Here is a 14,419-nt window from a genome sequence, read left to right as displayed (position 1 = left end):
TTTTTAAGTTTTTTATTTTTCTGGTTTACGCTGGGTGTGTTAGTGTGCAGGTATTTACAGGTGCATGCGTACTAGGAGCTCTCACAAGCTATCACCATTGGCATTTGATCCAGAAATTGAACGGACTTTGAGAAGAAACAGAATTTTGGTACGAGAAAATAAAATTAGTGGTTCACCAACAACACCTACTACACCAGTTACACTAATCAGATACATGAATCCACCACTACCACCACCCACTACGGGTGAACCTACATAACCCTGTATACCATCTTCATCACAACCATCACCAAATACTACCATTCCTATAACCACACCAGAAATTAAACCAACCAACACTTCCTTACCTGAGAACACACAACCTGAATACTCCTTCAGTTACAACCCTACATCATCCGCTGTTCCAGCTTATTCAACATCTTTCCCAACATCCGGCCAACCATCATCATCACAAATACCACCACCTAACCTATACCAAATCGGTCCATCTATTATCCATTCTACTCCATTCCAACCAAGAGTGCAACTTCAACATACTTCGGGAGCAAGACAAGATGGGTTCGATGATGAGTTTGAGGATGACTTTGTGGGATATGATGAAGAAGGATACATGTATGGGGGTGATGGAGATCAAGGGGAGTATACCTATGTTCAAGGTCAAAATCAAAGAATGTCAAGTGTTGGTGGGATTCCTCAACAACAAATCATACCTCAACAATTGCCACCACAAGGTCCACCGGTGCAAAGACGAGTTCAACAACCTCATGTGGGGCCGAGATTTCAACCACCTCCACAACAATTTGGCCTCCACGAATGCAAGTTCAAAGACCAATGGGTCCTATACGCCCAAGAGTTCGGTTGGGGGTACCAAGAAGACATCTTCGAGAACACGCGAGAGGCATTGAAGCACATTTTAGACCGATAATCACTCACAATCCTTCACCGGTAGTTATTCCTCACAATGACCAAGGGAGGACATTTTAAGTGAGAACCAATTCATTACAAAGCTTGCCAAATATAAGGGTCTAGCAACGGAGGAACCTTATTTCCATTTGAAGGCTTATGACTCGATTTGCAACACTCTTGGGAGTCAAGGATTTTCGGCCGATGATGTCAAATTGGTACCATTCCAATTTTCTTTGGAAGATAAGGCGAAAAAGTGGTTTTACACATTACCTTCGGCATCTATCTATACATGGGCGGAGATGCAACAAATTTTCTTAGATGAATTTTATACCGCTCAAAAGACAAATGATGCTAGGAAAGGGTTGAGAAGTTTTCAACAACAACAAGGTGAAATGTTCCATGAGGCCTTTGAACATTTTAACATGATGATAAAGAATTGTCCTCATCATGGGATAGAGTTATAGGAATTGATGAATGCTTTCCATGAGGGGTTAAGTGCCGAAGATGCTCGCGATGCAATGTCTATTACCAATGGCACTTTTGGCACAAACTATGAGCATGACGATTGGGAATTTTTGGAGCAAATGGCAATCACATCAAAAAGGAAAGCTCAAGCGTCAAGGAGAGCACGACCGGCCATTACTCGAACTCAAGTACATGCGGTAGACGATTGTAATGTTCAAACTTCTAATCAAATTTATGACATTTGTGCAATTTGTAATGAGATAGGGCATGCGGCTGAAAATTGCCAAAGAGTGGTGGAAGGGCAATATGAGGAGGTGAATGCTTTGCAAGGGCAAGGAGAGGGTGGTAGAAATTAGAACATGAATTCTAACACTTACCACCTCGGGTTACGAAACCATCCTAACTTCCGTTACGGAAACCCGGCGAATCAAGCTAACCCAAATTTTCAAGGAGCCCAAGGTAATTTTGCTCCACGCCAACCGTTCAATAATCAAAGTGGGTTTTCAGGTCAAAGTTCTTCTGGTGGAAATGAGGTTATGGAGCTGCTCAAGGCAATGCAACTAGAGATGCAACGAAGAAATCAAATGGATGATGTTCGCATGCAAAAAGATGAAATCCGTAACAAAGCTATTCAATCGTTGACCACTCAAATGGGTCAACTTGCAAGTGACGTGGCATTATTGAAGAAAGCAAAAGGTCAATCACCAAGTGACACGGTGATAAATCCCAAAAACACAAAAAGCATTAACATCAATGTGGTAAGCACCGTTCCAAATACTAAATTTAATGAAACACTGCTAACTTCTTCGTATCAACTGAACTCAGGTTTGGAAAAAGATGCCAAAGTCGAGAATGATAAAGAGTATGGAGCGCCAATCGTGCCTATCCGAGTGGGGAAACTAAAAATTCCTCATGCATTATTGGATTATGGGGCGAGCATGAGTGTGTTACCAGGTGATCTATATGACATGTATGATTTTGGTCCGCTTCAGGATGTAGACACCATGGTGAGTTTGGCGGATGAAAGTTGGAGGCGTCCACGGGGAATGGTTAAGAATGTTATGATTCGGTTGGGATAATTCGAATACCCGGTGGATTTACTGGTTTTAGATTATGCTACTACCATGATGGCATCACAACAAAGGGTGATTTTGGGTCGACCGTTTCTCTATACCGTAAATGCTCAAATCGATTGTAGAGAAGGAATCATTACCATGACCGAAAAGAACCGTAAGTTGTCATTTGATGTTCAGACTAAGATGATTAGTTATGATTTTGTTGAGGCGAAGGATAGCGGGTTTAGTGAAAAGGTGTTTCAAAGAATGAGAAGAAATCACCCACCGAATCGTGAAGAAAAGCATAAGGGTTCAAGCAAAAGTGTATCTGATTACCCACCGGGTCGAAACGAGATGGATGCATTTTGCTCAATGGCACGAGGAAGTGATGGAGATGGCAGGAACCGCTTCTTTGAGCCACCTTAAATGGGGGTGGCACGGTCTGGCTGAAGACCTGAAAACTTAGCGCTGCTCGGGAGGTACCTCGAGGTTTTTCACTGATCTTGTTATTTCTTTAGTTTTCTATGTTTCAGGGCCATGGCAACACTCAAGTGTGGGGAAGATGTGCGGATATTTGTGTGAAGGTGGTGATAGGAAATTGGATCATTTACAATATCTGTTGTGTCAAACTTCACCAGGTCAATGTACTTTTTTCTTAGGCTTGTCATGTTCTTTAGCTTTGAAATATTGTTAGTTTATTAGTTTGCTTTTGTTTATAAAAAAAAAAAAAAAAAAAACAAAGTTGATGTTTTTGGTGTTTAAGCGATCTTCCCTTCAAAACCATACATTAGGGACAATGTATCCCAAGTGTGGGGATGAGGGGAAATTTTGAAAAATTTCTTAAAATTGTAAATTTTTAAAAATCAAGTGACAATGGTCCGAATTGAACATTTGAATACAAAACCGCATGATACACCGGCATCCCATATTCCCTTGTTCTTTCTTGGTGAGAGTTGAGCCATCTCTTTGAATTTATTAGAAATATTTTTCTTTGATGAGAGTGGCAATGGGTGGAGGTACATTAGAACTTGTGCTTAGATGCGGTTTAAGGCCTTAGCTTTACATGAATGTGAAAATGATAAGGGCATTTAGGTAGCTTTGTCATGATGAGTGCGAGTGTGGGATTTGGGGGGTTGGACCTCATAAATTATATATATGAGCATGGTAGTGAGACGGGCGGGGGTTTGGACTTTAGTAGCCCATTTGAGCTTTGAGCCGATCTTTTGTTAACCCGTGCCTACCTTCTCTTAAAAATTAACCCGTATTTGACCCGGTCTATTAGTATAATCATCTTGTTCTAGTATGCTTGTTTGTTATGTTTGTTAAATCGAAAGAAAAAAAAAGAAAAAAAAAAGAGATATGAAAAAAAAGAAGAAAAAAAAAGAGAAAAAGCAATGAAAAAAAAGAGAAAAAGAGATTGATGTATTGTATATAGATGCTATGTTTAGATAGAAATAAAAGACCGGGTCGAATCATTAATTACTACATATATTTCCATTTCCTACCTGTATGCCTAGCCGTGTTACAACCTTTAAGTCCCTTTGATTCGCATGCATGTTTAGCAAATTCTTTAGGCGAAGGACCGATTTGAGTACAAGCATATTATTGTTCAACTACCCATTTACCTTAAGTGTGTTCTAGCTCATTTTTGCTAGTATTATTTATCACTGAGAGAAGAGTTATTGTGAGGGGTGTGTTATGCGCGGTTTTAAGAAAGAATTAGTAAATGAGGACATTTGTTTGCCTGGTTTGTGCTTAATCGCTTGAATAAATTGTGTTTTGTTGAACGGGTTGCTTGGGGCAAGCAACCGGTTAAGTGTGGGGATGTGACGGGTAGTCCGTAGGACAAACCTTAAGTGGTATAAATGATAATAAAATCCTACATTTAATCGGGAGCTTAAAATGAAAGGAACACGGAGAATAAATGAAAAAATCAATTTTTGGAATTGAAGAATTAAGAGGATAGCATGATAGAGGACGAAATTACGAGAACGTAGGCGAAAACGGCGAAGAAAACGGAGTTAAAACGAAAAAGTTATGCTGAAAACAAGTTTTCATGTTGAAGCCTGCCGTAGGCTACGACAAGGGCCGTAGCTTACGGCGCCGACTGGCACCTTTTGTCACCGTATGACAGTTTAAAGCCACCGTAAGCCATTACAAGCCATCGTAAGCTACGGTGGCCACCGTAGCTTACGGCGCTGACCTGCGTAAATGTGTAACTTCCACCTTTTAATGCGGATTTATGGTGTCTTTTCACCTCTAATCATTCCCATTCGGTTACACACAGTTCGAGGGGCAATTTCTAGTGTTCTTAGTGCTTGAAGACAATTTCCAATCATTTGGTTTGTGTTTTTAATTGTTATGAACATTGAAACTTATGTGAGGATGATGATTCAAGCCATGAGTGGCTAAACTCTTGATGACTATCTTTGGTCGAAGGTTTATATTAGACTTTATGCTTGATTTCCTAATTTCTAGAATAATAAACTTTGTCTTTATGATTGTTTGTTATGGTGAGTGATTGATTGTTTGTAAATTGTTGATTCTTATGTTAATCTAATTTGAAACCATACGTTTTTGGTGCCGTTGGCAATCGAGATATCATGGGTAGAATTAGGATTGGGTAAGGGTTAATTGGTCATCGGGTAACAACCTCACGTTCTAGGAATCTGAGTACTTAGTTCCCTTTCATCACTACAAGTAATCATACATGAACTATGTCTATGTAGTTCTTTCTAGTGGAATGATAGCATAAATGTCAAAGCAAACCGGAAAATAAAGATGGTCATTTGTCTCTAATTTGTTTACAACCAACAGTTTCATTTTGCAATTAGAATAGTAATTTTAGTTTTAAAAATCAAATCAATCAAACCAACTCTTGAAATTTACTTTTATTGCATTTAGTTTAATTTTAGTTAACTTAGATAAACCTTCAAATAACACATATTCCACAAACTCCCTGTGTTCGATACCCACTTGCCACTAACTATTTAGTAGTAATTGGATTAAATTTGATTGTGACCACGACATCACGTCACCAACCTTCTTCTTCATATCTGAGCAAATCAGCAGTTAGCTCAGCAGACTTTCCAATAACAATCAAATGCAGCCTCTTTGCGATGGTCAAAAAATGCCCTTGGCAAGGATTGACTATAATACTCTCTGGAAAACGAAGCATTCTGAAAGTCTCACTCAGAACATCAAAAGCAACGATGTTCCTCTCACCTAGTGGATACCAATAATTTGAAACCATAAAATATATGGTTTTATTAGCATAAACTCCTGTAGACCATGAATAACCACTAGAACCATAATTGTTTACGCTACCGAAATTTATTGTCCTCCATGACTCACGATGTCGTGAGTAAACACGAGCAGTAGCTACATTACGATAACATCTGATGTTCAGCACGTTCAGATCATTGAATTGATCAAAATAAATTCCACCAGTATCAGAGTTTCGATCATGATTGTAATTGAAGTGGTAATCAGACAAAACCTTATAGCGCCTGGTAGTTGGATTCCAAAGAATCAGCTCACAGCAAATCCCTTCATTGCAAACTAACAACAAACCATTAAATGACGATAGAGTACGTAAGAAGCTAGGGTGGACATTGTTAGGAAAACTTAAGGTTTTGCTTCTAACAACATCCAAATTACCAGCAACTACGTCGTCAACGACAATTGACGTGTCTTTAAAGGAGAATAGTTTCTTTTGTAGTGAATCTCCACTTCGGAGAGCATGCATCATCTGAAATCCATGACTTGACAGTTCCCTATAAAAATTCTTGGAAAGACATTTCAAACGACCAATATCTTCTGCAGAGGGCCTTATGAAAATTTCGTCAACAATCACTTGAAACCCAATGTTTTCCATTTTGCAGTGAAGCAATGCGTCTTTGAAAGTAAAAGAAATTGTAATGATATTGATAAACAAAAAACTTTTGAAGATGATTGAGTAGATGGATGAAAACGGTAATGATGAAAACCTCTGCCCAATGTATTTTATATACCCAATGAAGGCGGTTATGACTAAATACATCGTCAGACGAAAGAATATGATGCGACACTCGTTAGGCTTTTAATGCATTTCCTTGGGAAAAATATAAAATTAAACACGTTATTATAATTACAATTAACCTCTTCATTTACCATAATACGCCTTTACCATAAGACAGAACTGAGTGAGTGACGTGCATTAATTGCAAAGTACATATCCCCAGGCATTTTGAATTTGAAATTACCGGCAATTTCAAAACCACTGCTAAGGTATATGTTTGCCAAATGAGACATCTGCTAAGTTATACTTTCTTGGCGATGGGCAGTAGTTTGCCCTCTTGAATGTGGGCCAGACCTTAGACATTTGAATATAGAGCAGTGGTTTGAAATTAAATGTATTTTAACTCAGATAAAAAAATCTCAAATAAAAAATCACTTCATTTGCAATCATCATTTAGTCATAACTCAGATAAAAAATCTATTCATTTAACCAGCAATATTGCGAACGTCTGTTAGCCAACAACAGATATTGCCAACAGTAGCAAGTCAAACAGCCGTTAGATTAGCAGAAGATCACCACTAAACAAATGTTCTCTTTGGGCAGACTTTACCTTTGACAGAGAGTTAAAGTGACAGATGCATCAGTATTTACAATTGAGAGGAGGAAATTCTTCGAAAAGCTCTATTAGGCAACAACAAATGTTGGCAACAGTAGCAAGTCAAACAGCCGTTAGATCAGCAGATGATGATTTAGAGCAGATGTTCTCTTTTGGCAAACTTTAACTTTGACAGATCTATACACTAACAGAATTTGATACAACATCAACATAATTTAATTAAACTCAGAGACAATTTCACTTCTACATCAGTAGTACCGATCTGCAATAATCAGATGATATTAAAAATTACATAATAATACTTATTCAGCTTAAAATTATTAAAAATAAAATGCTCCATAAACATTATGAAGATTAAAAGATCAACAATTACATCGAGTACTGAACAACGAAACTTTAAAATCTAACAACACCAAGAAATTTACGAATCTAACAGCAAAAATTTAGTGCTTTTAGCTTAAAGTCCATCAAGTACCAAACTTCTCAATGTATATCTTCGACGATCGCCATGAACTCCACGGAAGTACTAAATGCATCACCATCAGGTTTCTGGAAACCTGGTCTCTCGTAAACAGACCAAGATGCAGTACATGAAAACACTTCTTCAGCTGTTGAAGAGTAGCCATATCCACATATACTTAATCCTTAACTTCCTTCATAAAGAGCTGCTTTAAACCAAACTTTATGCTTCTTTTAATACAAAAAAAGGCAGGAAAGAACATTGCTCTAGTAAGATAAAATTCAAACCACAGCAGTAGAAGATCCTTTCTTGCGTTTAGTAAGAACTACTACGGTTTCTACATCATCATCATCTGTCCAAAGTCATATATAATCATCATTTAGTCATAAGCAGAAATTATTTTAAATGTACATTTAATAATCTTTCTTTGTGTTTAATTTAACTTTATGCTTATTTTAATACAAACCTATAATAACCCGCAGATAATTGTATGAATTTCAAACAACTGTGATTAGACTGAAATATAAAGCGAGAATTAGAGTATATCACTTCAAAATTAAAAATTCAAAATTTCAAAATTAGAGTAGCAAAAAAAAAACATACTTTAAACGATGTTGGAACAATGATGCTGGAAACAGCCGTAGAACAATCATCATCATCATCTGCTCAGATCATTCACAATCATCATTTAGTCATAACTCAGATAAAAAAATTTAGCAAAAATCAAAAACAAAAACAAACATAATCATATATATCACATTATCATCATCAAGGCAAACCACATATCTCCAAAATTTGTTCTGAAAGTGAATCAGAGAGAGCTTCCGTTTTCCCTTATCCTTTATGAACAAATGTCGAGTATTGAGAAGAAGGGATTTGAGAGAGAGATACATTAGAAATGTGGTTTGAAAATACAAAAGAAGAGAACACGAGAATGTAAACATGAAGAGTGAAATGAGAATATAAATCAGTTTATATAAGAAGATGATTGACAGAAGTGAGTGTGTGACATGCATTAATTGAAAATTACATATCCTCATGCATTTTGAATTTCAAATTACCCGCAATTTCAAAACATCTGCTAACGTATACGTTTGCCAAAGGAACCATCTGCTACTTTCTTGTAGATGGGCAATGTTTTGCCCTTTGGAATGTGGGCCAGACCTTTAACATTTGAATACACAAGACAGTGCTTTGAAATTAAATTAAATGTATTTTAAAGTGATTTATATATTCAGGTTTATGATGTAAAAATGACATAAGAAAAGCCTTGTTGGACAGCATCTCTGGCTGACACATCAACTTTTCTTATGTCACTCAGATTTCTCCTTTTATAGAAAAAGTATAGATACAGTTAATCAATGAGCCATGCCACTTGCATTCCCTATCTTCTATTTCTATTTTTTAGCGGTAAATTTTTAACTCCTGTCGTCTGTGGGATTTGAACCAAAGACTTTTCCCTTTCAATGTATTTAAAAAAATGGTCTTTGTCAATGGACCACCACCCCATTGATTCTGTTTTTTTTTTTTTTTTAAGTTTTAGTTTTAAGTTATATAAATTTGGGAACAATTGTAATTCAATTGAAGGTATATAGTGTGGTGGAAAGTTGCTTTGTTGGGTTCGACACTTCGACTATGGCTTTGGACATTTCAAATGTTTAATTTTGTTTCCGTGCAAAACGAAAAAAAAAAAAAATACGCTAACCATGAATTCAAACCTGGGTCAATTTGTTAAAAGAACAAAGCTGTAATCAACTGGGTCAATTTGGAAAGCAAGGAACGCTGCGGTTTTCTCGAATAGGAGAGGCAACAAAGCGGAGATTTTCAGGGATGTTAAGTCTCTAGGGTTCTTATGGTTAAAGAGTACATCCAAGTTCCGAAATATAGTGTGGAATGAGTGGTGTAATTTTCCTTTGTACATGCTGTAGTGTTCGTTTGGCGCGGTCTATTTTTGGCCGGACGTTTTCTAATACAATTTTCCTTTTAAAAAAAAAAGTTAACCAATATAATTAAATTTTGATTGGTTGCCCTTTCTGTTAATACGTGTGTATATATATTAGATTTTTTCTAATTTAAAATAAATGAGTTTTGCAAATAAAGGATTGTAACTGTAATTATTAAATTTAAAGGCTATCCATTTTAATTCAGTACAAACATAAATAACCAAAAGTGTAATTTACCCTTAAAACTTTTGGATGGAAAATGAAAAATCAATTTTTTTTGAAAGACTCCTTATGCACATGGTACAGTAACATAAAACAACAAAATGTTGCTTATTTATAATATGAAAATGTATATATATATATAATTAGTGATCTTGTTTTAATATTAATAAATGTTTAAAATTTTGAGCTATTATTCGTTTCGTATGATTTTATTGTTTATTTTAGATATCGAAATGAAATGACTTTTTTATTTTTATCGGCATTTTGAAGTGAAATTTTTTTCGCGTGGATGATACCGGTGTACGATCACGATTTATTAAAATTATGACATACGTTTTCATCATTATGTTTCGATGTTCAAAGCCCCGTCACGGATGTGACGAACCGAATACATGTAGATATTTTTGTGGGTTTTCTTTATCGGTTGACATCAAGGCCGGCCCAGAGGGGGTGCAACGACACAAAGCCCAAACCCTCCGGGGCTCAAATCCTTTTAATTCTTTTTACAATTTACGTTGTATAAGCTAGAATACCTATGCACTAAATCAATAGATGACACAAACAAGCTCTTGTCAGGGTGGGTAATGCCTTGTTTAAACAATAAGGAGACATGGATTCTAATCATGGCGTCTCCAAATTTTCTATTTAACTTCATTTTTTTGTTCTTTTTTGTTAGCTTCACATGGTATTTAATGCCTAATTTTGTCAACTGCATCTTTCCCTTTAATTAATAAATTACTACATAAACTTAGCTAAAAATAATTATTTTAATTATTCTCACATAATTTTAGTGATTCGATAATTGATGAGTTTATAATACATAGAAATTTACGAATAGGGCCCAAGATTTTTATGTCGTACAGGACCAAATTTTTTATTTTATTTTCAGAGACGGCCCTGGTTGACAAAATGTGTAACACCGAAAGAATTCCCACTACGTCCCCATCACATCACACAAATTTAGTAGCGCTAGCGGCTGTTCATGAGCCGAGCTGAGCCGAGCTAGGGCAAGCTCGGGCTCGGCTCGGATTTGAAATCGAGCTGAAAATCTAAGCTCGGGCTCGGCTTGGTTTTAAACCGAGCTGGCTCGGCTCGGCTTGGTTTGGCTCGATTTTAGAAATAAAAGTTAATACGTAGCTCTCAAAATTCAGTATTCTAAAATATTATTCAATACTTCAAAACAACGTATTCAAAATAAGTTCAACCTAATACGTTAGAAGCCAAAATCACATTCAACAACGCAAAATAAGTTTTATATTTCAAGTAAATACAATATTTGTTCATTAGCACGGCAATTAACCTTTAAATATGTAATAGATATCAAACTATAAGCCTAAATACATGTAAATAATAATCACTTTTTTTTGTAATTATATGTATATAAAAATAAAATATATTATAAGTAAAATAATTCGAGCTAAGCCGAGCCGAGCTACCAAGCGAGCCAAATCGAGCCAATTTGGCTTGTCACGAGCCGAGCCGAGCTAGGCTTACTTTCTAACCGAGCCGAGCCGGCTCGGCTCACTTTCAAATCGAGCCATATCAAGAGAGCTTTCTCCGAGCTAGATCTGAGCGAGCTTCAAACGCGCTTCAAGCCGCGAACTTTTTAAACAACCTAGCTAGCTAGATAAAGAAATGAAAAAACGCAGTGGACCAATCTTTTCTAAACATTATGAATCATGTAGTTATATAAAGAAAAAAGGACAAAAGCATATGTTATTTGTTTGTTTGCAATCAAAGGTGTATATAAGCTTTATTATTTTTCTTCATGAGCTAAAATTCCTTTTTCTTTTCTTTTTTTAGTTTTAAGTTACTTTATAAACTACACATTTGTTGTGGTTTTTATATAAAATTTATTTGATAAATGTGTCTGCACACACAGATATGTATATATACATACATACATACAGATATATATGTGTATATATAGGTGGACTGGTGAAAGTTTATTGAAAAAGAAAAAAAAAACAAAAGTTATTATAAACATTAAATTGTTTTTCTCTTGTCTCATTTATTATTAACTTTGACTAATTAATTAGTCATATAGACGATCAACCTACACACTAAATTTTTTGCCTACATACATCAAAATTTATTTTACACATTTTGAAATTTATATCCTACACATATTGAAATTTATCTTACAGAAGTTGTAATTTATCCTGCACTTTAAATTAATTTTTTTCTTTTTTGAAAAATATATTTTTTGAAAATAAGTTACAAATTTAATGTAGTTAGCTATTAAAAATGAAGACTACCAATTAATGATCTATCTAAGTTTACCAATTTACCTTTACACTAATATTAAATACAAACATTAAATGATGTAAAATAAGGATTTTTATTGGTTAAATTTCTTCTTTTTTATTCTTACAAAAAATTTCTTCTCGTTTAAACCCTCCACTATATATATATATTGGTTAGTTAACGTACAATTTGTATTAACGTACGCAACGTACGAGATTGAGTTACAACATGCGAACTTCATTTTCACCATGCGATTTTCATTATAACATGCTATTTTCTCATTTTTACAAAATGCTATTTTTTCATCTTTTAACATGCGATTTTTTTCATCTTTCAACATGCGACTTTTTATATTTTACAACATGCGAGTTTTTAGTTCTGAAGTTTATAACTTGCGACCTTTAAATCTCGTACGCTCGTACGATAAGACATATTGTACATTACATTTTCACTATATATATATATATATATATATATATATATATATATATATATGTATGTGTGTATATATAGTATGGTAGTATTTATTTCTCTTTCCCACTAAATTTGGTCATTTCTTTGCAAACGTACTAAAGCATTATGGGATTTTGATAGTTATGTAAAATAAGTTGTGTGTTAAAACACTCTCCTATACATACTAGATCATTGTATTCGAGATATCGGGCATTCTTAATAAAACCTTTAATCAATTATATAACATTTTTTTGTTATCAATACATATGTAAGTGTATAAAATAGCCAATTCAAAAAAAAAAAAAATAATAAATAAATAAAAGATAAAAAATAAGAGCCTTGAGTTTAATTTAGTATGATGATTTGATTTAAAATTCATAGAAAACGACCGGTTGAATTTAATGAGATGTCGAAGTAAGAGGTTGATAGATAATAGACTAATATCCTCTTTTAATTACACATATACATAAAAAAAAACTTCTCGCCTAATGGTACCCACAAATGAATAAGGCTTTGCCTTTTCAAATGGTAAGAGTTAGATTATTGTGGTTGTCAGGATAATGTGTAATTGAAGTGTAGAGTTGAATAGTGTGTAAGTATTTGTTAAAAAATGACACATACACACCAAAGAGCATTTAGTGTTATGATGGTCTCTTCTCATAATATCAGGAGTTCGAGTCATGTGTTGAACAATAGTTTAAAATTAACAAAATGAGAGTAGACTAGATCGTCGTTAGACAAAATCACATGCATATATGTATATATAAATAGATATATAGTTAAGCTATACAAATATATACAAGTCATTTTTATTATTTGAATAAAATGAATTTTATCAAATACTTCTATGTACTTTAAGTAAATATACTCTAATTAATAGTAACCAAAAAAAAGAAGAAATAAAGAAACTAGATAAAGTGTTCTGTTTACACAATCCAAAATAAATATATTATATATAGCATCCTAAAAGGTGTATATATAGTCTCAACTCTCAAGGTAAAGCTCTCAAGTCACCTTCCATTCTCTCTAAAGCAATGGAAAATGATCTGAAGGAACTACAACTCCTCCCTATACCATGCACCACACCCTCCTATTCACGTACCTCACCATGGTCATCTGACCTCATGACTTTCCAATCAAACAACCTCGAATATCCTTTGGATGGCGATTTAGGTCTTTCCCTGGACCTTCAGCTCTCCACCAGTCTCCGTCCAATCAAGCCATCGCTTGGGACGGAGACCAGGAAGTGGAGAGGGACAGACCAAATTCGAATAGCGGCAATGGAGAGCGCATACGCCAAGCGCGTGATGGAGATGACACAGCGTGAAATGGAGATGGCACAATCAGAATTTGCGCGTGCAAGACACATATGGGAGAGGGTGCGTGAGGAGGTGGAGAGAGTGGAGAAGATGAAGGAAAGAGCAACACGCCGTGTCGAATCGTGTATGGAAATCACTTGTCAAGCATGTAGAAGAAAATTTAGACGTTATTAATCTTAATGATATTTAGCTAATTTTATATTTATTTGTGGCAATTGTTTTTGTACAATGACGTCGTAGTTGTCTTTCTATAATAATAATAATAGTTAATTAATTAATTAGTTAATTAGTTAATTACAATTTATTTCGTAATGATATTTTTTAAAACACATTCAAACTCTAATTTGATGTTTTTTTTATGATATCCATATTTTTACTATAACTGAAAACCAACACTTTCAAAGAAAACATATGAATTTAGATAAAAAGTTATATTACTTGATTTTTTTTCTTGGAATTGTTCATGTTGATAATAATTAGGAAAAAGTACAAGTTTTGTCCTTTATCTTAATACCACTTATCAGACGGTGTCATTTTTAATGAATTTTAACAAGTTTAGCCTTTTACAAGGAATTTTGTTGCACGTTTTGTCCTTTAAGCTTAACCCAGTTAGATTTTCTTGTTAAATCTTGTCACCCAAGGGTATTTTAGTCTTTTTACCCATTTATTTCAAAAGTGAACCCTAAAATATTTTGTTTTATTCTTTTAAATAATATTAAATAAATGGATAAAA

General features: G+C 34.7%; 2 protein-coding genes and 1 non-coding gene across 3 annotated transcripts; 2 read left to right on the top strand and 1 right to left on the bottom strand.

Annotated features, from left to right (window-relative positions):
• Positions 1-1,254: 1,254 nt before the first annotated feature.
• On the bottom strand, positions 1,255-1,360 carry LOC118492821. The gene has a single exon (XR_004894822.1). It is a non-coding gene; the product is annotated as a small nucleolar RNA R71 (small nucleolar RNA).
• A 370-nt stretch (positions 1,361-1,730) lies between these two features.
• On the top strand, positions 1,731-2,450 carry LOC110943872. The gene has a single exon (XM_022185604.1). The coding sequence runs from the start codon at positions 1,731-1,733 to the stop codon at positions 2,448-2,450; it is 720 nt and encodes a 239-aa protein (XP_022041296.1).
• A 10,889-nt stretch (positions 2,451-13,339) lies between these two features.
• LOC110939346 (protein indeterminate-domain 14) lies at positions 13,340-13,901 on the top strand. The gene has a single exon (XM_022181022.2). The coding sequence runs from the start codon at positions 13,402-13,404 to the stop codon at positions 13,858-13,860; it is 459 nt and encodes a 152-aa protein (XP_022036714.1). The 5' UTR covers positions 13,340-13,401; the 3' UTR covers positions 13,861-13,901.
• Positions 13,902-14,419: the final 518 nt, after the last annotated feature.

This window comes from Helianthus annuus, chromosome 5 (assembly GCF_002127325.2).
Source record: "Helianthus annuus cultivar XRQ/B chromosome 5, HanXRQr2.0-SUNRISE, whole genome shotgun sequence".
Classification (NCBI taxonomy): domain Eukaryota; kingdom Viridiplantae; phylum Streptophyta; class Magnoliopsida; order Asterales; family Asteraceae; genus Helianthus; species Helianthus annuus.
This window is presented reverse-complemented; position numbering and strand designations above follow the sequence as displayed.